At 43.9% G+C, this 21,221-nt stretch overlaps 1 protein-coding gene across 3 annotated transcripts in view; it reads left to right on the forward strand.

Moving 5' to 3' along the window:
• The first annotated feature begins 587 nt into the window (after window positions 1-587).
• LOC128019170 (plexin-D1) overlaps window positions 588-21,221 on the forward strand; it is a 68,060-nt gene continuing 47,426 nt past the window's right edge. The window contains exons 1-4 of one of the 3 annotated variants that reach the window (XM_052605226.1): window positions 588-2,138; window positions 3,731-3,907; window positions 9,709-9,840; window positions 18,473-18,573. In XM_052605226.1, the coding sequence (XP_052461186.1) occupies window positions 924-2,138; window positions 3,731-3,907; window positions 9,709-9,840; window positions 18,473-18,573 (1,625 nt within the window). In that variant the 5' untranslated portion in view covers window positions 588-923. The remainder of the gene's footprint in view (window positions 2,139-3,730; window positions 3,908-9,708; window positions 9,841-18,472; window positions 18,574-21,221) is intronic. The other 2 variants (XR_008185095.1, XM_052605227.1) reach the window with 2 other exon arrangements.

A 21,221-nucleotide genomic window follows, 5' to 3' on the forward strand; every position in this document is an offset into this window, starting at 1 on the left:
TGTTAAAACATGTTTTATGCTGAGCTTTTAGAGAAGTGTTTAGAATCAAATAACCCCAGAGGTCTGTCTGACAAACGAACCTGAACAGGAGACATACACAGCTTTGTTTGACTATAAGCTCATTTTACATCAGGATAGTGATGCTTCTGTCCTAAACAACCTTGAACATAACTGTGCAAAAACTGTGCAAAACACCACATTTAAATAGAAAAACATGGTTTATTTATTAATGTATGGGCCGTGTTAACTAGTGAGCTCCGGATCACTATGTGTTCAACAGGTTTCCCTGTATTAGTGAGGACACTTTCAACCTCACAAGTTTAGTGAAACAACACACACACACACACACTCAATCACTCTCTCTCAGACACACACACCTATTTGTTGTTGGTGATTAAACAATATAAGTTTGCTGTTCTAACGTGTAGTACAAACATTACCTTATCAATAATAATCAATATGGTACACTGTTTTAATTCTGTGAGTCATTTGGACACACTATATTATTACTGTTAAAAATCAAGACGAAGTGAGCAAAAGCTTTTCCGGACCTGTAAACTTCTCCTGTAACTTCATGAGAGCATCACTGCACCGTCCACAGTCACTAGCTCATTTCTCTCGAGGACTTGTGTTTCAGTTCTAGCTGTTTATAATAATTATTATTGTTGTTTGTTTGTTTTGAACAGTTATAGTATCGTCTTTATTGTTCCCTCGGGTAATTATCCGGGGCTATCACGAGGACAGATCTCCAGAGAGACGGTGAGCGTCGAGAGTTTCTGTGAGGAAGCGGAGGCGCCTCGTCACGTCACTCGGTGCTCGTGCGCTCGGCAGGAAACGCTCTTTCCTCCGGATAGTTGCGCTCTTTTCCGCTGGCTCAATGCGCCTCTCCGTCCAGAACCCGCGGGTGCCAGCCAGAAGGGAAAATGTCTCCTTCTACTGCGGACAGAACCTCTCTCGGACTCTTAGCGACGGTGTTCTCCGTGTTTCTAACGGCTCTCCAAACGCGCACGGCCGACGCGCTCCAGATTCAACAGGCGTTCGCGACTCCCAGCCGCACCAATAACTTCGTGGTGGACGCGGTGTCGCGTCGCGTTTACCTGGCCGCGGTCAACAGCCTGTACCAGCTGAACGCCACGCTATCCAGAGAGGCGGAGACGCGCACGGGACCGGTGCTGGACAACCCGCTGTGCCACGCGCCGCAGCTGCCGCAGGCGATGTGCGAGCACCAGAAGACGCTCACCGACAACCACAACAAGCTCCTCGCGCTGGACCGCGAGCAGGGCGTGCTGCTGGCCTGCGGATCGGTGTACCAGGGCTTCTGCGAGCTGCGCAGCATGGACAACGTGTCCCGGGTGGCCGTCAAGTTCCCGCAGGACGGGACCACCGTGTTCCCCAGCATGCTCAACATCGCGGCCAACCACGAGGACGCGAGCACCGTGGGGCTGATCTTCCGGAGTCACGGCGGCGCGCCGCGGCTGCTGGTGGCAGCGACCTTCACGGGCATGGGCAGCGAGTATTTCCCCAAGAACCACAGCAAAGAGGACCTGCGCTTCGAGAACACGCCCGAGATCTCCATCCGCTCGCTCAACACCAAAGACCTCTTCACCTACAACATCAACCCGTCCGAGGACAACGTGTTCAAGATCAAGCAAGAAGTCAAGCAGAAGAACAAGCTCAGCTTCGTGCACGCCTTCGTTCACAAGAACTACTCGTACATCGCCATCAACAACGACGCGAACACGGGTCTGAAGGAGAGCCAGCCCAACAGCATCCTGGCGCGCATCTGTCTGGACACGGACGATCCCCGCAGGTCCGCGGAGAGCCGCAAACTCACCGAGTCCTACATCCAGATGGGCCTTCAGTGCGGATCCGACGGGAACATCTACAACCGCCTGCTCTCCATCTGCCCCGCGGACATCAGCGCGCACAGCGCGGCGGGACCGGAGCCCTATCTGTTCGGGGTGTTCGCGCGGACGGGCGGCCAGTCGGCTGTGTGCGCGTTCCGCGTGTCGGATGTGGAGGAGAGGATCCGCCAGGGCCGCCGTAACTGCTCGAACGGGCCGAACAGCGACGTGCAGGTGCTGGACAGCGTCATCCAGGGCTCCGGGGCCCAGTGCGAGCTCAAGGGGGCCATCAAGGTGAGAGCGCGCGACTCTTATAATAACCTTCATGACTGGGTAGTGAGAAGAGAAAGATGAAACTTCATGAAACTCAGAGAATGAAGACACTTAAAGTCATTTAAAGCTATCAATGCACATTAATCAATAATGAGCATAATTATATTACGAAAATATGTGGAATATTAGCATTTTTAAAAATGGATCGCAGGTCTTTAACTTTGTTACTGTCGAAAGTAAAAAGGAGACTCCAAATAACAGCAGTTTCAGCACACTTTCTTGTGGATTTGAACGTAAGTGTCACGATTGAATGCCCTTTAAATATCAAGAGTCAATTCAAATATAAGAATGAATAACTGCCACAAAGGTTTTTGATCGATATGATCGAGTTGGGCTATTATTTGTTTTATGGCATTGTGTGAAGTTTGGAAAATGCACCTAAAACTAGCTCCAGATCATTTTTCTTTGGCTTATACACTTATTTCTGCAAAATGATAGTGGTATTTGCTGTAATCTTTAAAACACTGTCCACATTTGTCAAATAACACACACAATATTTTAAATTTAGGAGGACATGGTAATGAAATCTGTCTTTGATTAGTGCTTCATCTCAAATCTCCTAAAACTCCTACTTTTGTATAGTTGGCTCTGTTCGACAAGTACACGACTAATGATCTATGATTTATGACTGTGAAGTACTCTATTAAACCACTTTCAGTGGAGAGCAGAGTGAAAGCTTTGACTGCTGTTTTAGCAGATCTAGCAGTGAGAGTGTGTCTCCAGACTCATGACAGACTGCGGTTACGATCAGTGTGATCCCACTGGTTTTAAAAGTATGTCTGATAATACTGTACAGCATGTACATCTGATGGGAATCTCACCTAATATGAAAAATCTTTAGCTTTTGTAGAAAACGGCCGTGAAGCAGATCCTGGAGCAGCTGGTTTCTGGAAACATGTTGTTTTTATCATGTGAACATGAGGTTTTATAAGAAGCATGTGGCAGTCTGGGGTTTATTTAGTGTAGCTTTTGTGCAGTTGGCTTTGTCCTGGTCCAGCCGTGTTTTCATCACGTTATGAGCAGCGCTCAGTGTTCACATCGCTGTCTGTGGAGGATCTGATAGATTAGAGTCTGCAGGAGGTCACAGCGCTGAGGGGGAGAAACTCGTGAGAAATTCCTCCTCTCCCCCGCTTGAGTTCCCATCACCCTCCCTGAACCTCTCGCCCTGCGCTCATGAAAACAGACGTGTGAATGTGGCTCTGACGGAGCAGAACCCGTCTGATTCAACAATAGATTCATCAGCGTGTTAAAGGTTAAACACAGCCGCATCCCTCATCAGTTTTGATCATTCTCAGTCTAATTACTTATTAGTGGTGTTTACTACGACAGGCATTTAGGCATCTGAATAACCCTGACCCTCAGTGATCAGAACCGTCCTGTGAGACTGTAGCACAGAACGAGTATAAATGAATGGATAGAAACATCATGAGAACATCACAGACTCTTTTGACTTCACTGAGCAAACACAAAGCGCACCCTAGAGACCGAATGAAACCACCCCAGCGGTCACCAGCAGCAGTCATGAGCCTCTCGTCGTGTGTTCTGTGTTTCAGCTTCAGGAGGAGCAGCTGAACTGTGGGGCCGCTCACCTGCAGCACCCGCTGGCCCTGATGAGGCCCCTGAGGGCCCCACCCATCTACGAGGCCCCGGGACTCAGCTCTATTGCTGTTGACAACGTCCACAACCGCACCGTGGTGTTCCTGGGGACCAGCTGGGGCCGTCTGCGAAAGGTGAGTTACCTCAGTACAACACTGTGTTAAATCACTCCACATGTATCCTTCAGCGGATCGAACCCTTGAGTCACGCTCAGCTGTACAGGAGCTCACTGAATGACCAGCTGATGGAGGAGCAGCAAGGCACATCAAATATCTATCTTAGACAGAGACCTGCAGATGAAGCAGAACAACAGTTGCAGTCGCAGTGCTTCATCTGCTCGGTAAAGCTGACTGGAAACAGTTGCGATCATCTGTTCTTCCCTGTGGTGACGCATGCTGTGATCTCATGTAAGCGACAGACTGCTGGAGGAAGTTATACAGGAGGGAAGATCATGTTTTGATTGAAGATTATATGTGAATTAAATGTGTGCATGGACAGACAAATCATTTAAAATCATCACTGCAATATTCCTTTTAAAAATGAAAGGGACTCTGACTCTAGGTCTGAGGTCACATCACTGTTTCTCCAGAAGCAAACACACACTCACCCTGAACAGAGATCACAGTTCTGCTCCATAGCTAACACACAATTCATCAAACAATTCACCAGTTTCTCACAACTAGAAACACAATCTCAAAACTACACACTACACAAACTTCAGACTTTCAAACTTCATTTTAGTAAAAAAAACATAATGTCTCTCATCAGAATCCAAAGTCTGGCCTCAGAGGAGATCACCCTGAGTTCAACAGTTCTGAGTCTGAAGGGGTGTAACATCCAACAGTATTTACAGTACACAGTCAGAGTTCAATCAGGACCACTTCCGTCATATATTTATGACAATTATAATTGCATACAGTTAGTGTTGGTGGTATGGTTATGTTCTGTCCATGCAGCCATGCTTGGACCGAGCGGGGAGAGCAGCAAGACAAACCCCCCTGGGGTACAGAATAGAGCCATTATAAGCATACATCATTACAATTCACAATTACATGAGCTGTAAACAAAATGTGATAGAGACTGCTTCCAATGAAGACACTGTAAAGAAAGAAGTTAGATCAGATTACAGGTTCAGTTGCTGGAGTTGGGGTTGGAGGAGGGAGGTAAGGTAACTGCAAGCAGCGATGCGATGGAGAGACACTGAATAAGGGGGATTTAAACAGACCGCAGGTGATAGGTGTCAAGACTGGATTGGTTCACGTCAGGAACAGCTGACTGTCAGCTGATGCAAGCGTGACTAACGTGGCCTGACTGAACTAACGCGATGCTCGATTTCTCTCATCTGAAGTGTGTAAGCAGTGTAGAACCTCATGAACACAGGAACATGCTCAACCATAGCATAGTGTATTTCTTTAGGAACAATTGACCTTTGACCCCGTCCCCTTCATTTTTCTTTTCCTCTTCCTCTTTGTCTCTCACCACTAGGATTCCTTCTCAAAACCACATAATCACCTGTGACCCTGCTCTTATCTTTCTGAGATCCTGACCTGTGTCTCATCAGTTTTGTTACTGAATGTTCCCAGATGGATAATGAGGGATAATGAGCGAAAAATGAGGGCTTTTTGTGTAGAGTTTTGAATAAAACACCTGAGCAAATTGGAACGTGTGTGAAAACAGTTGAAATGTGTTAAATGTTTAAAAAATATTTGTCTTTCTTTTGAGAACTGAGTGAATAGTTTTGGAAATTATGCCATATGAATCAGTTACATTGTGTTAGCAATCCAAACAAACATCTGAATAAAAACTTGCTCATTAACTACTTGGTTGATGGATGATTAGTTGACGAGTCAACCATACTGATGCATCCCTCATATACACTCACTGGACACTTTATTAGGTACACCTTAGTTTCTAGTACCGGGTTGGACCACCTTTGGCTTACAGAACTGCCTTAATTCTTCATGGCATAGATTCAACAAGGTGCTGGAAACATTCCTCAGAGATTTTGGTCCATACAGACATGATAGCATCACGCAGTTGCTGCAGATTTGTCAGTGATGTGATGATGTGAATCTACCGTTCCACCACATCCCAAAGATGCTCTATTAGATTGAGATCTGGTGACTGTGGAGGCCATTTGAGCAAAGTCAACTCATTGTCATGTTCAAGAAACCAGCCTGAGATGATTCGAGCTTTGTGACATCTGCTTCAGAGTTCAACATGTTGTGTGTTCAGAGATGATATTCTGCATACTTGGTTGTATCGAGTGGTTATTTGAGTTATTGTTGCCTTTCTATCATCTCTAACCATTCTGCCCATTCTCCTCTGACCTCTGACTTCAACAAGGCATTTTCATCTACACAACTGGCGCTCACTGGATATTTTCTCTTTTTCGGACCACTCTCTGTAAAACCTAGAGATGGTTATGTGTGTAAAATCCCAGCAGACCAGCAGTTTTTGAAACACTCAGAGCAGTCCGTCTGGTACCAACAACTATTCCACGTTCAAAGTGACTTAAATCCAGTTTCTTTTATATACACACACATACACACACACACACACTCACACACACAAACACGCAGACCATACACACCACTATTAAAGATGATCATTTGTGAATTTCATTATCGCCCAGCTGTGATGAACTGCACACACATCCATGTTACAGCACATAGAAACACACAGAATCCAATATTTGAAGACTTTCTCTCATTGGTGTTTGCCCTGTACATAAACCCTGTGTGAAAGTGTTCCTGTCCAGGCCGCGTCTCCTGCTGCTGTGTGTGTGTGTTTGCTGTCGGCTGTAAAGGCCGTTCAGTCGAATGAGATGAGCTCTGACATCATGCTCACAGGAACCGCTCCTGTTCCTGTAGGACAGCACTGTGGCTCTAATGTGGGTTTTTGGATGGGTAAATACTATCCTGCATTGCTACCCTGTTGAAAAAAAGGCAGCATATGCTGGTTAGGTAGGTTTTGAAGCATGAATGCTGGTTTGAGTTGGTTCTTATCTGTTCCTGTGCTGTTCTAAGCATCTAGCTGCTGCTCAGGACCGTCTTCAGACCAGCATCCATGCTTCTGAACCTGCCTAACCAGCATATGCTGCTTTTTTCAACAGGGTATACAGTAGTTATTCAGTTCCTTTTATTTAGTTCTGTCCTCTACCACTAAATCTTTCTGCTTTTTGATATTTTGATTAAAGCATTATTTAGTGTATTTATAAAGGTGTTTCCTGATCAGGACGGGTGCCTGCTGAATTGGGATGTATATCATCCCTTGCTTCTCACACTGCAGGCAAAACATGAGCCACACAACTACTCACAAGACTATTCATGTGCACACGGCCCTAGAAAACATCTGCAAGCCTGAAAATCTGAACAAAAGAGCAGTAATTAGGGTCAGATTCCAGGAAGGTGTGTCAGAGCAGCTCAGATCCAGCTCTTTGAGAGTGTTTCATTCACACAGATAAGGAGGAGCTGGCTGCAGGGAGTCTCGTCTAAAGAGCCCAGAAAAGGCTTTTTGTTTTTCTGCCAAAACACAGGGACGGCATCTGCTCCAGATGTAAGGCTCTGCTGTGTGTGTGTGTGTGATCTAACACACCTACATTAAACCCACACAGCACTACTGATGTGTCTCTAGATATATAGAGTAATACCATGCTATATGGTAAAAACTGTTCAGACGGTTTATATTGTATTGCTTATACTCTTCTGTTTACTGTATGTGTAGTATGTTTTCTGCCGTTTCTCCCTCAGACAGGGATTTTTTGAGCTATTTCTGAGATCATGGTTACAAAGGCAGCAGGAGTATGAGCACTCTGAACAGAAGCTGCACTATCCTCACAGATGCACTGTAATCTAACTCTCAGCACACAGACAGCGGATAACATGGGTAGTGTGCGTCTCTGATTGTGATCTGTATGTACTGATTATATGACTGTTTAAAGTGCTCATATTTGACATGTCATTCATGTTCCAGCATTTATTTTTTCTGTTCTCTGTGAAGTCCACTTAAGACGTGAGTCAGGGCTTCTTGCTTTTCAAGATCCAGTTAAACAGCAGCTACTGTACCTTTAAGAGTTGTGTATGTAAATGAGCAGTGCTATGACTGACTGAGCTCCACATACATGTGTGTTTCATACTGTCATCCATCATGATGCTTGTAGAGGGAGTTACACTAGTGAACAGTGCAGTGTGTCTGTTTTCCTTCATATGAGCCCTTTGAACACACTTTTCACAAAAACAAACATGTGTGTGTGTGTCTGTGTCTGTATGTCCTGCGGGTGGTTTCAGGAGTGTGTGTAATGTGATTTGGGACGGTGAGATAAGCTTATTTAGGGATCTGTGTTAGTAGACTCTAATACAGTTACAGCTCAGCCTCTGCTTGTCCACCTGTCCTTCTATCTGTCTGTTCATCTGTTCATATAAAAACTACTATATCCTTCACATTCATACTTGCAGGCAGCTGCATTGTACTGAATAAAGGAAACATTATTTTATCCTCCACTGGTCCTTTGGTAAGAACACTCACACACACACACTCACACACACACACAGTGTGTTAGGCTACATCCACATCATTAAAAACAGTTTTCTAGGTCTTTTGTCTGTGCTGAGACGGTGAAGAACTCTTTGAACTGGTTTGGCAGTGTTTGTAGAGGGGACGGTTCAGATTGAGGTATTCAGAAACAATGACAATTGTTTAGTCAAGTGACACTTATTGTTCCCATATTCATCGTCTATGGTTGTCCTGGCATTGTTCAAGATGAATGTTACTCTCTACAGTCTCTATATTACACTCCTTCCAGTTTAGCACAATATTCACTGCTATTTGCTGTCCTGTGGTAAAACATGATGATTGAGTGTGTATGCAGTGTTATATTTTACTGATTAAATGACTGCCAGAGGAACAGCTTGAGACATGTGTCTGGTCTCTCTGTATTATCATGTGTGGATGAGCAACTTCTGTAAAATGCTGATGAACATTGTTAAAGCAAAAACTCAGTATGAGTGTGTGAAATCACAGACGGACACAAACACACTCTTTATTCACTCCTCTCATAACCATGTGTCTTTGATGTCCTTATCTTACATATAATTACTGAAATATGTAGATTTGATCTCAATGCTTTTTAAACTGCCTAAAAGCCCATTATAGTGTCTGTGCTGGATGTTTTTGTGCTGTGAGCTAGAAAAACATACTCAAACTCTGGCTGTTTGTGTGTGTGTGTGTGTGTGTGTGTGTGTGTGTGTGTCTAAACTGATGAAACTTGTCTACATTTGCAATTAGCACTTCATCTCTGAAGGTTGATTTTATGAGGAGAAATGTTTCACACCCACCGACTGATCTCCTGCACTTCTCAACATTCAGAAGATGCTAATTAAGGTGAATCGTGATACCATATTATTATCACACTCTGCTGCCTTCTCATTTAAAGCTAGGTGTCATGGAAGAACAGACGGGTTTGAAATAGAAACAGCAGTATGAGACACAGTTTATATGCCTACTGTCCAATGGAACGCAGTCATGAAGACACTTCCTGCTGCAGGAGCTCACCTGACGGTCACCTGACGGTCACCTGACCTCATCACTGTGTCCTGTGTCTCATTCAGTGCTGTCCAGTCATCACCGTGGGAATAAAACATTACTTTTTTACTTATTGACTCTTAGTTCAGTTAGTGTAATGTGGCAGTGTAACTGTAACTCTTTGACACTTTTTTACTTTTGCATATAAAAAATAAAATATTTATTTTTGATATATGTTTTGGTCTGCTTGCATTGTTCTTTTTGTTATACGCACCTGATAACATAGGTTTTTAATGTTTTGAGTGCATACAATTCCTACTTGATGAACTGTAACTCTTGTCCAATCAAATAATGAGTCTAAAAAAAGATTTGAGCTATTGTTAATTGATATGTATCATGTGTTTCTCTGCAGCTGTCTCTGCTGGCCAACCTGTCTGTGGCCAATCAGTGGTCACTGAGACTCACAGCTAACGAACCCGTTCACCACATCATGACCTTCGACCCCAGCGATCACAACTACCTGTACCTCATGACCACACACCACGTGAGTACAGTTAAACAAGTGACTGATAGTTATTTGTAGTTATGAGAATAGCTGAAGTGGACTCTTGAAATACAGCGTAAGCCGATCTAGTGATGACATGAAGAATCTGTTCACAGGCTGATCTTAGAAAGAGATCTACTAGCAGAAAAAAAGACACTTTGTGAATTGGTGTCATACAATAAGTTTAAATATCTTTATCATGTATGAACTGTGAGTGTATTGGATGTATTTAAATTTAAACATTTTTATTATAACCCTCAATCAACATCAATGCACTGAATCAGAATGAGCTTTATTGGCAGGTATGGTTATACATACAGCAACAGAACAAAAACACTGATAAAATTAAATAAATACAAAAATAGAACAAGTAAATAAGGAATAGCAATATACAAATGTAAATTGTGTGTGCAGGTATATTATGTGACGAGTCTCTCTATTCTTCTTTTTCCGATCTGGCGTATTAATCAAATAGTTAAGCTCAGAAATTTGAAGAGCAACAGTATATGGACCTACAAACTTGGCCTGAAATGGTTATCCCATAATGGGCAACAGAGCAAGAACTTGATCCCCCGGTTGGAATGAACGCAATTCTGTACGGCGATCAAAAAGTCGTTTCATCCGATCTTGTGCTTTACTCAAAGATGCTTTTGCCAATTGACATGCTTCAAAAATTCGTCTGCGAAAATCACTCACATATGCTAAAATGTTTTTTGGTGGATCAACTTTTTTCCAATCTGCCGTCAAAACAGATAAGGGACCACGCACCTCATGACCAAAAACAAGGTCATTCGGACTAAATCCGGTACTGTCACGGTTTTACGCTGCCGGAAGGAACACGGAGCCGAGGATAAACGAAATAAGGCTTTTAATATATCCAACACAGGGGATATCCAACATGGAGCACAGAGGTAGACACACGTAAGTAGCAAGTGGCAAATGAGCTGCAAGTGAGAAGACCCGACAAAACAGAACTGAAGGGACACGGCTTATGAACAACAGATAATTGGGGAAACACAGGTGGATGGAATCATTAAATTAACAGGGACATGGAACACATGAGGAAGATAATGGACACACCTGGGAACTAATCAAACACGGAAAGACAGAAACTGGGTCACGGGCAAAAACACATAAAATGAGTCCAGGTGTGTGACAGTACTCCCCCCTCCCGGTAGGTGCGTCCTCGCACCGTAGAAACAACAGGGGGAGGCGTAGGTGGGAACTTGGGAGGAGGTTCCGGTGGAGGACGGACTTCCAGGAGGGGGCCAGCAGACAGGGACCACAGAAGGAGGAGCCAGGGAGGAGACGACGGAGGAAGGAGCCAGGGAGGAGACAGGAGCAGGAGGAGCCAGATGGTCCACCAGAGACCAGCCAGGACGGAGATCCAAGGTGGAGTCGACGGCGGGAGGAGCCATGGTGAAGGAGGGGTCGACGACACCAGGGGGCCGACAGGCGGAGACTGCACCGGTGGGTGAGGAGCCCAAGATGGAGCAGCACAGCCGCAGAGCCAGGGTGACGTCGAGGATCCGGAGGGCCTAGGTGGAGCTGAAGGCTCAGGCGACCAAGGCAGAGGCGGGGTCCTGGCAGACCGCTGTGGAGCCGGAGTGACCGAGGATGGAGGTGGAACTGGAGGGAAGGAGGAGCCTGACAGAGCCGGAGGGATGGAGTGACGAGGTGGAACCAGAGGAGTGGAGTCCCGAGGCGGCGGATGGTCGACGACTGACCAAGGTGGAGCCGGAGGGACGAGGGAGCCCGGTGGAGCAGGTGGGATGACAGGCCACGGTGGAGACGAGGGAGCTAAGAGCCAAGGCGGAGCCGCTGGGTCGAAGGACCGAGGAGGAGTCCAGGGCTCGGAGGCTGGAGGCGGAGACAGGGCCTTAACACGCCAAGGCGGAGCTGGAGACTGGCAGTCCAGCGGCGAACCACCGCGCCCCGATGGCGCGGACTGAGGGTGAGCTGCGGGACTGGCTGGCACCAGCAGGGATGACGAGGAACTGGCTGGTCTAGGAGGAGGAGAGAGGAGAAGGATGGGAGGAAGGACAGGAGGATCAGGACTGGACGGAACCAGCGAAAGAGGAGTAGAGGGACCAGCAGGTTTGGGAGGAGGCGGGAGAGGGAGGCTGGGAGGGAATACAGGAAACACCGAAGATTCAGAGCTGGGCGGAACCAGCGGAGACACAGAAAATTCAGAGCTGGGCGGAACCAGCGGAGACACAGAAGATTTAGAGCTGGGCGGAACCAGCGGAGACACAGAAGATTCAGAGCTGGGCGGAACCAGCGGAGACACAGGAAACTCAGGGCTGGACGGAACCAGCGGAGACACAGGAAACTCAGGGCTGGGCGGAACCAGCGGAGAAACAGGAAATTCAGGGCTGGGCGGAACCAGCGGAGAAACAGAAAACTCAGGGCTGGGCGGAACCAGCGGAGAAACAGAAGATTCAGAGCTGGGCAGAACCAGCGGAGATACAGGAAACTCAGGGCTGGGCGGAACCAGCGGAGAAACAGAAAACTCAGGGCTGGGCGGAACCAGCGGAGAAACAGAAAACTCAGGGCTGGGCGGAACCAGCGGAGAAACAGAAAACTCAGGGCTGGGCGGAACCAGCGGAAATGGAGCAGAGGAAATGACTGGAGGAGGTAGGAGTGGGAGACTGAGAGGGTATACAGGGGAATCAGGGCTGGACGGAACCAGCGGGGAAACAGGAATATTAGGGATTACCTCCGTAGACCAGTCCATCAGATCCAGAACTTGCTCCATATGACTTTCAGAGACTGCAAACAGCTCACCCTCAGTCGCAGGAGTGTGGGCAGGGCTTTCCTCCACGCCCTCGATCTCCACGAGGACTCCCACGATGCACAGTGTTGCCGGCTCACACACCTGGTCAGTCGCGCTCTCGAGATCCGGCTCCCTGTCAGTGGATGGCTCGGACTCTGCGGCTGCGGTGGGCTCTGGCTCCGTGCGGCGTGATGGTGGCTGGCTGGTCTCTGGGTCGGGAGTGGGGCTGGTGAGGTCCTCTATGGGGCAGACGGTGAGAGGTGACCCATTTCTCGCCAGAGTCCACTCCACGAATGCGGCGAAATCCTCTCGAGGACCATCTTCGGACGACAACGCTCTGCATTTGGAGTTCAGGCTGGTGTTGTAGAAGGTGCAGAGCGCGCCGTCCGGGTAGCTGGTGGCATTAGCTAATAGGAAAAACTGTCTGGTATGGTCCTCGAGAGAATGCCCTTCCTGCTTCAGCAGGAGGATGAGGAATTCGGGACGATAGAGGGGATCCATAGACACTAAGAAAAGAAAAGACTGTGAAAAAACAAAAGCAAAACGGAGGGAAGAACACGCAGTTTTCTATTTTCTCTTTTGAGGTCGGGTCTTCTGTCACGGTTTTACGCTGCCGGAAGGAACACGGAGCCGAGGATAAACGAAATAAGGCTTTTAATATATCCAACACAGGGGATATCCAACATGGAGCACAGAGGTAGACACACGTAAGTAGCAAGTGGCAAATGAGCTGCAAGTGAGAAGACCCGACAAAACAGAACTGAAGGGACACGGCTTATGAACAACAGATAATTGGGGAAACACAGGTGGATGGAATCATTAAATTAACAGGGACATGGAACACATGAGGAAGATAATGGACACACCTGGGAACTAATCAAACACGGAAAGACAGAAACTGGGTCACGGGCAAAAACACATAAAATGAGTCCAGGTGTGTGACAGGTACTCTCTTGAGCGGCTTCTCGAGCCGACATCATTAACCAAGGTAATCCAGCTTCCCAATCCTGATTCATCTGAACACAGTAAGATCTCAATAAAGACTTCAATATTGGATGAAATCTTTCCAGTGCTCCCTGACTTTGAGCGTGATAAGCACTGGAAAGATTATGTTGAATATGAAGCTGTTTCAAAACTTGACCAAACAAGTTGGAAGTAAAATTACTCCCCTGATCAGACTGAATAATTTGTGGTATTCCGAACACCGAAATAAATTGAGTCAGTGCGTTTACAACTAACCTTGCGGTTAGCGAACGTAACAGGTACACAGCTGGATATCGAGTCATTTGGCACATAACCGTAAGCAAATATTCATTCCCTGCCTTCGACCGAGGTAATGGCCCAACACAATCCACAATAAGATGCTCAAAGGGTTGACTAAAAGCAGGAATTGGATACAGCGTTCTAATACTATCTTTTAGACGTTTAACTTGACTTGACAAACTAATTTTGTAATGAGTTGCAAGTTCTACCAGTTGCTCTTTAGAAAACCCATTCAACAGATCTTCAGATGGAGCACCTTATAAATTCCTCAACCTTTGAATCCATGGTAAAAGATACGTACGGCTACTTGATTTCCAAAAAATGTATATATTTGAGGGGGTAAAAATTGGATAAACAATTCCCTCTACCTAAATTTCCAAACTATCTAAACTGATGCCTAATCTTCATACAGTTACTTGCAGCGGGTTTTTATACACTGTAAACCAGTGTTTGAAATGGCAACCGATTAACAAGTCACCATTACAAAACACGAATGTGTTCCCGAGACAACTGCTCTAGCTGCTTTCACCGTACAAACAAAACAAACTAAAATAAAAAAAATTCTGAGCATCCCGTTAAGGATACCCTGCTAAACCTAAACAAGGAAAGCATATCCAAGAAATCTCCCATCAAACATACAAATATAGTCAACACCTCCCAAAACCAGACTCCCGTAAAGTAGACCAAACCCCAAAAACCCAAACCAGTCACTATAATCCTCCACAAAATTTCTATTTAACTATTTAACCAAACAAACAAAGTTATGGACGAGCCCCCACATTTGTCACGACCGGCTCAAAGCCGTGGCAAATGAAATGGAGGACACAGTGACTGGATTGAAAGAAATAAACATTTATTAACACAAATAAAATAATATATATCTAAACAAGAAAACGTTGTCATCTGTAATGTCTGTCAGGTGCATGGGTGTAAATGTAATAGCTACAGAAACAAAATACTAAATCAAATAACAAACCAGAGCCTAAAGCAAACACAAAATAAACCCAGAGAAAGTCCCACTCCTACACTAGCCAGCCTAAACTTTTATAGAGGGATGAACAGGTGGACATCATTCCATTGACGAGTCTCCTAGCCACACCCACTAACCAGCTGTAGCAAGAAGAATAGAGAGACTCGTCACAATTACAATAGATAGTATTTTATGTACAGGTAAATTGCATGCAAATTTGAAGTGTAGACTAAGTCTGTGTGTTAGATAAGTGTATGTATAAATAGTGTATTGTGTTCCACAGTTATTATTAAGTGTTCATAAGATGGATTGCCTGAGGGAAGAAACTGATCCTGTGTCTGGTCGTTCTGGAGCTCAGAGCTCTGTAGCGTCGACCAGATGGCAACAGTTCAAAGAGGGAGTGTGTTGGATGTGAGGGGTCCAGAGTGATTTTAACAGCCCTTGTTCTCACTCTGGATGAGTACAGTTCTTGGAGAATAGGTAGGGTTGTTCCATTGATTCGCTCAGCAGTCTGGACTACCCTCTGTAGTCTTCTGAGGTCAGATTTCAGCTGCTCCTGTGGCAGGTTGAACTTCCATAGCTGGTGAGAGAAGTACAACCTCTGCTAGGCCTTTTTTAACAATGGAGTCATTGTGAATGTCCCACTTCAGGTTCTGGGAGATGGTGGTGCTGAACCTATGTCAGGAAACTGGTGATCCCCTAACCCTAAACCAGCACCAGTTTTTCAAAAGATTTCATGGCCACAGATATTAGCCTCACAGGCCTTTAGTCGTTAAGTCCTGTAATTTTGGATTTCTTTGGGATGGGGATGATGGTGGAGTGTTTGAAGCATGACTGGACTTCGCACAGCTCCAGCGATCTGTTGAAGATCTGTGTGAAGATGGGGGCCAGCTGGTCAGCACAGGATTTCAGACAGGCTTGTGCACCACCATCTAGGCCTGGTGCTTTTTTCATTTTCTGCTTTCGAAAGACCTGTCGCACCTCGTCTTCACTGATTTGAGGTGCAGGTTTGGGGGAGGTGCAGGACGTGTGAATGGTTGTGTGGAGAGGCGTTCAGGGTGGATGTGGAGTGAAACCTGCAGTAAAACTCATTCAGATCTTCTGCCAGTTGTTGATTCTCCACAGTCCTGGGGGATGGTATCTTGTGGTTGGTGATAAGGATACATCGATCCGATACTCGGAATCGGTATCGGCTCAGATCCTGGCACTTTCTGTGGATTGGGTATCGGTCAGACGAGACCGATCCAAATCCGATACTGTTTATAGTATTCTGTGTTATCGTTGAGCCCCACGAAAGGCACAAAAACATTTTAAAGCACCAAATGTTTTTGTGCACATATTTCTAGTGTTCTGAAGCTGTTATATAGTTTAATGTGAGGTACAGATTAATATTGATGTCCTTAAGTTCACATAAACTCTTCTCACCGCTGCGGCTGTCTGTCATCCTCCATTCAGCAATCAAACTGCGTGTCGCGTTCAGTTAATACAGTCAAAACCATCAAACTCTCTTCAAGAGCGCACAGTAATGGAGGTTTAAACTGTTCAAAGAAAAGGCTTATTAAACTAATGCACAGATTTAATACACTACGTATCAATATCAACTTTGTACTAGTGATGTCCTGTTTGCAAACGAATCATTCGATTTAACCGGTTCTTCTTACTGAACCGGTTGGACCAGTTCACCAAATCGGACTGAATCATTTGAAACGGTTCGTGCCTCTAGTAAGCATCCACAAATCCAAATTATTTTTTTACATGGCTGACCCTACCTCTGAGTTGAAATGAACCAATATCCCGGAGTAATTAATTTACTGAAACAGTACACTGACTGAACTGATGTAAAGAGAGAACTGAAGATGAACACGAGCCAAGCAGCTTTCTTTGTGGACTCGGAGGTCTGTGCAGCCTGCGCACTGTGACTCCATGTTGTTTCAAGCTCATCATTCTACACACACGATACACATAAGCGCTCTGTGCCGCTACATATTGGCGCTTTTAGCATTATTATACCTTTCTGCACAATCAAAGATTATTAATATTCTTTCTTGTTCTGTCCTATCTGTGATATGTTGTTCCTATTTTTACTGTGCTGTACATTTAAAATAAACATTTTATATTTCTATATAAATGCATATACTCGTTTTTACATGAATGTATTTTACAACAATACAAAGAGCAATGTGTAACATTTTACCAGATTTAAGACGTATTCACTTTATTTGTAAATAAAAAGTTTCACTAGATTTTATACAATTATTGTGCACCCGTGATTTTTCTAGAATCTAGAGTATCTTTTGCTGCTGAATAATCCACTAAACTAGTTTATAATAGTATTTTTGTCATAGATTATGATTTTATATTTTTTCATTTGTTATTTTTCATTAAAATGAAGTTGTCTATATGTAGTAGATTGTGCTTAACACAAAAGAATGATAATCGGGTCAACACAGAGAAGTACATAAATTCTACATTGATTAAAAAAAGTGCTGGTATCGGATTGGATCGGTATCGATATCGGTAGATAATCCGAATTTTTGTTATCGGATCGGATCGGTTCTGAAAAAAATTGTATCGTTGCATCCCTAGTAGGTGATCTCTTTCAAATCTTTCCACAATGATGCTGAGTAGCTGGAAGTAAACTGAGTCCTTAGTTTTTCAGAATAATTCCTCTTTCCCACTCTGATCTCCTTTTCCAGTGTGTATTTAGCCTGTTTATACAAGACACTCTACCCTTAGATAAGTCTTGGTAGTAATGCACATATCTTCACAAAAACTGATATATGATGTTACAGTTTCTCTGTGACCTTATCCAGATCGGTGGAAGCAGCTTCAAAAACACTCCAATCATTGTGATCAAAACAAGTTTGTAAATCCTGCTCTGCTTCATTAGTCCATCTTTTTACAGTCCATAATACAGGTTTAGCTGATTTCAGTTTCTGCCTATAGGCGGTATAAGATGAACCAAACAGTGATCAGAGTGCCCCAAAGCTGACCATGGAACAGAGTGATATGCATCCTTTATTGTGAAACACAAAGCAGCAATGTGTGAGAAATCATAATTTGTCTGGGAGAGCAGAAGAAGTTTGTCCATTTTGTTGGGTAGAGAGCAGAGGATCGCCAGATGGATGCTAAGGCAATGGCACTCGAAATCCGTGCTGTCTAAGCTTCATGAACATGCTGGCTCGCTTCCTCCATCTGTGTGTCCTGAAGCACTTGAAGTGCAGCTATCCTGAAGCGCAGCTGCTCTACCAACTACTATGCCCACCGAAACATTGGAATAGTCAAAAACCTGTAACATATCGGGTGATGTGTAGTGCCGAAAGTCCAGCAATTTGTTTCTGGTGGAACTGATTGCAGGCATATAACTAAAAACAGGACAAACTAACAAAAAAACAACAACTTTAGAGCACACCGCAGAGGCTTAGAAATATACTCTAATAATAATATACAATGACCCAAGACAATATCAACTTCTCTGTTAACGAGTGTGTCAGTACTGCTGACTTTATCACAGAGACAATGAGTTCATTACTTTATAAAGATTTTTTAAGACATTTGTGTGTGAAACTCAACTGTCTGCTAGTCTGATGCTCACAAGTGTGTATGTGTGTCTGTGTGCTCAGTTCCTGCGGGTTCAGGTGTCTGTGTGTGGCCTCTACAACTCGTGCAGTGAGTGTCTGAGTGCCGGCGATGCCCACTGTGGCTGGTGTACACTGGAGAAAAGGTAAAACACTCACTCTCATCCTCCCACCATTCACACTATAACCACAGCAAAGGAACCCAACATAAATCTCTCAATGTATGATAGGAGTGTGGTTGCAGGTGATTTTACAGGATCAAGATCAATGACTTTAAATGTATAGTCATATGGACTACTTTTTTTTGTGTTACTTTTGATCTTTTTTTAACAAGTATCACAAGTATCCTCCTCCATTCACCTTCACTGTATGAAGATTTCTGAAAATAATCTTATGTTTGACAGCAGTAAGAAAGTCAACGGGTTTTGGAGAAGCAGCCCTTTAGGATTTAGTCAAGTCAGGTCAAGTCACCTTTATTTATATAGTGCTTTAAACAAAAAAGATTGTGTCAAAGCAACTGAACAACATTCATTAGGAAAACAGTGTCTCAATAATGCAGAATGACGGATAAAGGCAGTTCATCATTGAATTCAGTGATGTCATCTCTGTTCAGTTAAATAGTGTCTGTGCAATCATTTGCAATCAAGTCAACGATATCGCTGTAGATGAAGTGACCCTAACTAAGCAAGCCAGAGGCGACAGCGGCAAGGAACCGAAACTCCATCGGTGACAGAATGGAGAATATATGATGTTACAGCTGACAAGCTACGCCATATCGCGTTCATTATCGAAGGCGATTCATCTGCAATAATGAACGCGATATGGCGTAGCTTGTCAGCGATCTATGGCTCAGTTTATTAAACGGCACTCCAATTATAAGCAGGTGATGGTGATTTTAGCGGTGATCACGGAAGCAGCTTTACTGATCAGATGCGCATGATCATATCGTTAGATATATCGCCCAGCCCTATTCTAGGTATTATCAAATTACCTGAGTTTTGAGAACACAGTGGACGTAGAGGATTATAATGTAACAAGAGCTCATTCAAATACTGATGTGCTAAACCATCCAGGGCTTTATAAGTAATAAGCAATATTTTAAAATCTATACGATGTTTGATAGGGAGCCAGTGCAGTGTGGACAGGACCGGGCTAATATGGTCATACTTCCTGGTTCTAGTAAGAACTCTTGCTGCTGCATTTTGGACTAGCTGTAGTTTGTTTCTCTAATAATCTATAATCTAACCTTGAGGTCATAAATGAATGAATTAGCGTTTCTGCATTTGTTATTGAGAGCATAGGTCATAATTTAGATATATTTTTGAGAGGGAAAAATGCAGTTTTTCAAATAATAGAAATGTGTCTTTCTAAGAAAAGATTGCTATCAAATAGCACACCTAGGTTTTGAATTGACAGAGCCGTCTACAAGTGTACAGTCTACAACCTTTTCGTTGACAAAAATTTCGTATTAAGCCAAAGTTTTTCCAGAATCTATGCATTCTGTTAGTTTTTCAACCTTGCTAATGCACTTCCACTGATGCCAAAAAAGTGTTCAAGTCTATTCAAAAGAATGTTGTGGTCAATTGTGTCAAACGCAGCACTAAGATCCGATAAAACTAATAGAGAGATACACCCACGATCAGATGATAAGAGCAGATCATTTGTAACTCTAAGGAGAGCAGTCTCAGTACTATGATACGGTCTAAATCCTGACTGGAAATCCTCACAGATACCATTTTTCTCTAAGAAGGAATATAGGATACATTTTGTACATACATATTGTGAGGATATTGTGAGGATACAACCTTGTTTTGTATCTTGGACAGAAAATTCAAGATCTATCTGTAATTAACTAGTTCTTTGGGGTCAATTTGTGTTTTTTTGATGAGAGGCTTAATAACTGCCAGTTTGAAGGTTTTGGGGACATATCGTAATGACAATGAGGAATTAATAATAGTCAGAAGAGGACCTATGACTTCTGGAAGCACCTCTTTTAGGAGCTTAGATGGTATAGGGTCTAACATACATGTTGTAGGTTTAGATGATTTAACAAGTTTATACAATTCTTCCTCTCCTATAGTAGAGAATGAGTGGAACTGTTCCTCAGGGGGTCTATAGTGCACTGTCTGATGTGATACTGTAGCTGATGGCTGAATGGTTGCAATTTTATCTCTAATAGTATCGATTTTAGAAGTAAAGTAGTTCATAAAGTTATTACTGTTGTGATGTTGGGAAATGTTAATGCCTGTTGGTGCTTTATTTTTTGTTAATATAGCCACTGAATTGAATAAATAAATGGGGTTATGTTTGTTTTCTTCTAATAGAGATTAAAAGTAATCAGATCTAACAGATCTTTCTGTATGATAGGGTACTTTCCTTCCATGCAATATGAAATACCTCTAGTCTTGCTTTCCTCCAGCTGCACTCCATTTGCCAGGCTGCTCTCTTTAAGGTGCAAAGTTGCTCATTAAACCATACATACATACCATCTAGCTGCAGTTTTCTGAGCTTTAGATGTCTTTGGCAGGATTTCCTGTGGTGTTTAACTTTATTCAGCAGTTATCCTGAATGTCCGGAATTTAAATCAAAGGTCACTGGGTGAAATGCTCAGCTGAAGAAGTGCACTTCTCTACTTCACTCATATGTCAAATTTATTTGACTCATGCTCATTGTTCTCATGATAGTAGCTCTTTCAGAGGAAAATTTCATACTGCACTGAGAGTCTTTTCAGCCTCTGTTTGTGTTTCTGTGTATTAGAGAAAGAGTCTGGATAATTGATAAGGCTGCTACTCTA

Source organism: Carassius gibelio, chromosome A8 (genome assembly GCF_023724105.1).
Source record: "Carassius gibelio isolate Cgi1373 ecotype wild population from Czech Republic chromosome A8, carGib1.2-hapl.c, whole genome shotgun sequence".
Lineage (NCBI taxonomy): Eukaryota > Metazoa > Chordata > Actinopteri > Cypriniformes > Cyprinidae > Carassius > Carassius gibelio.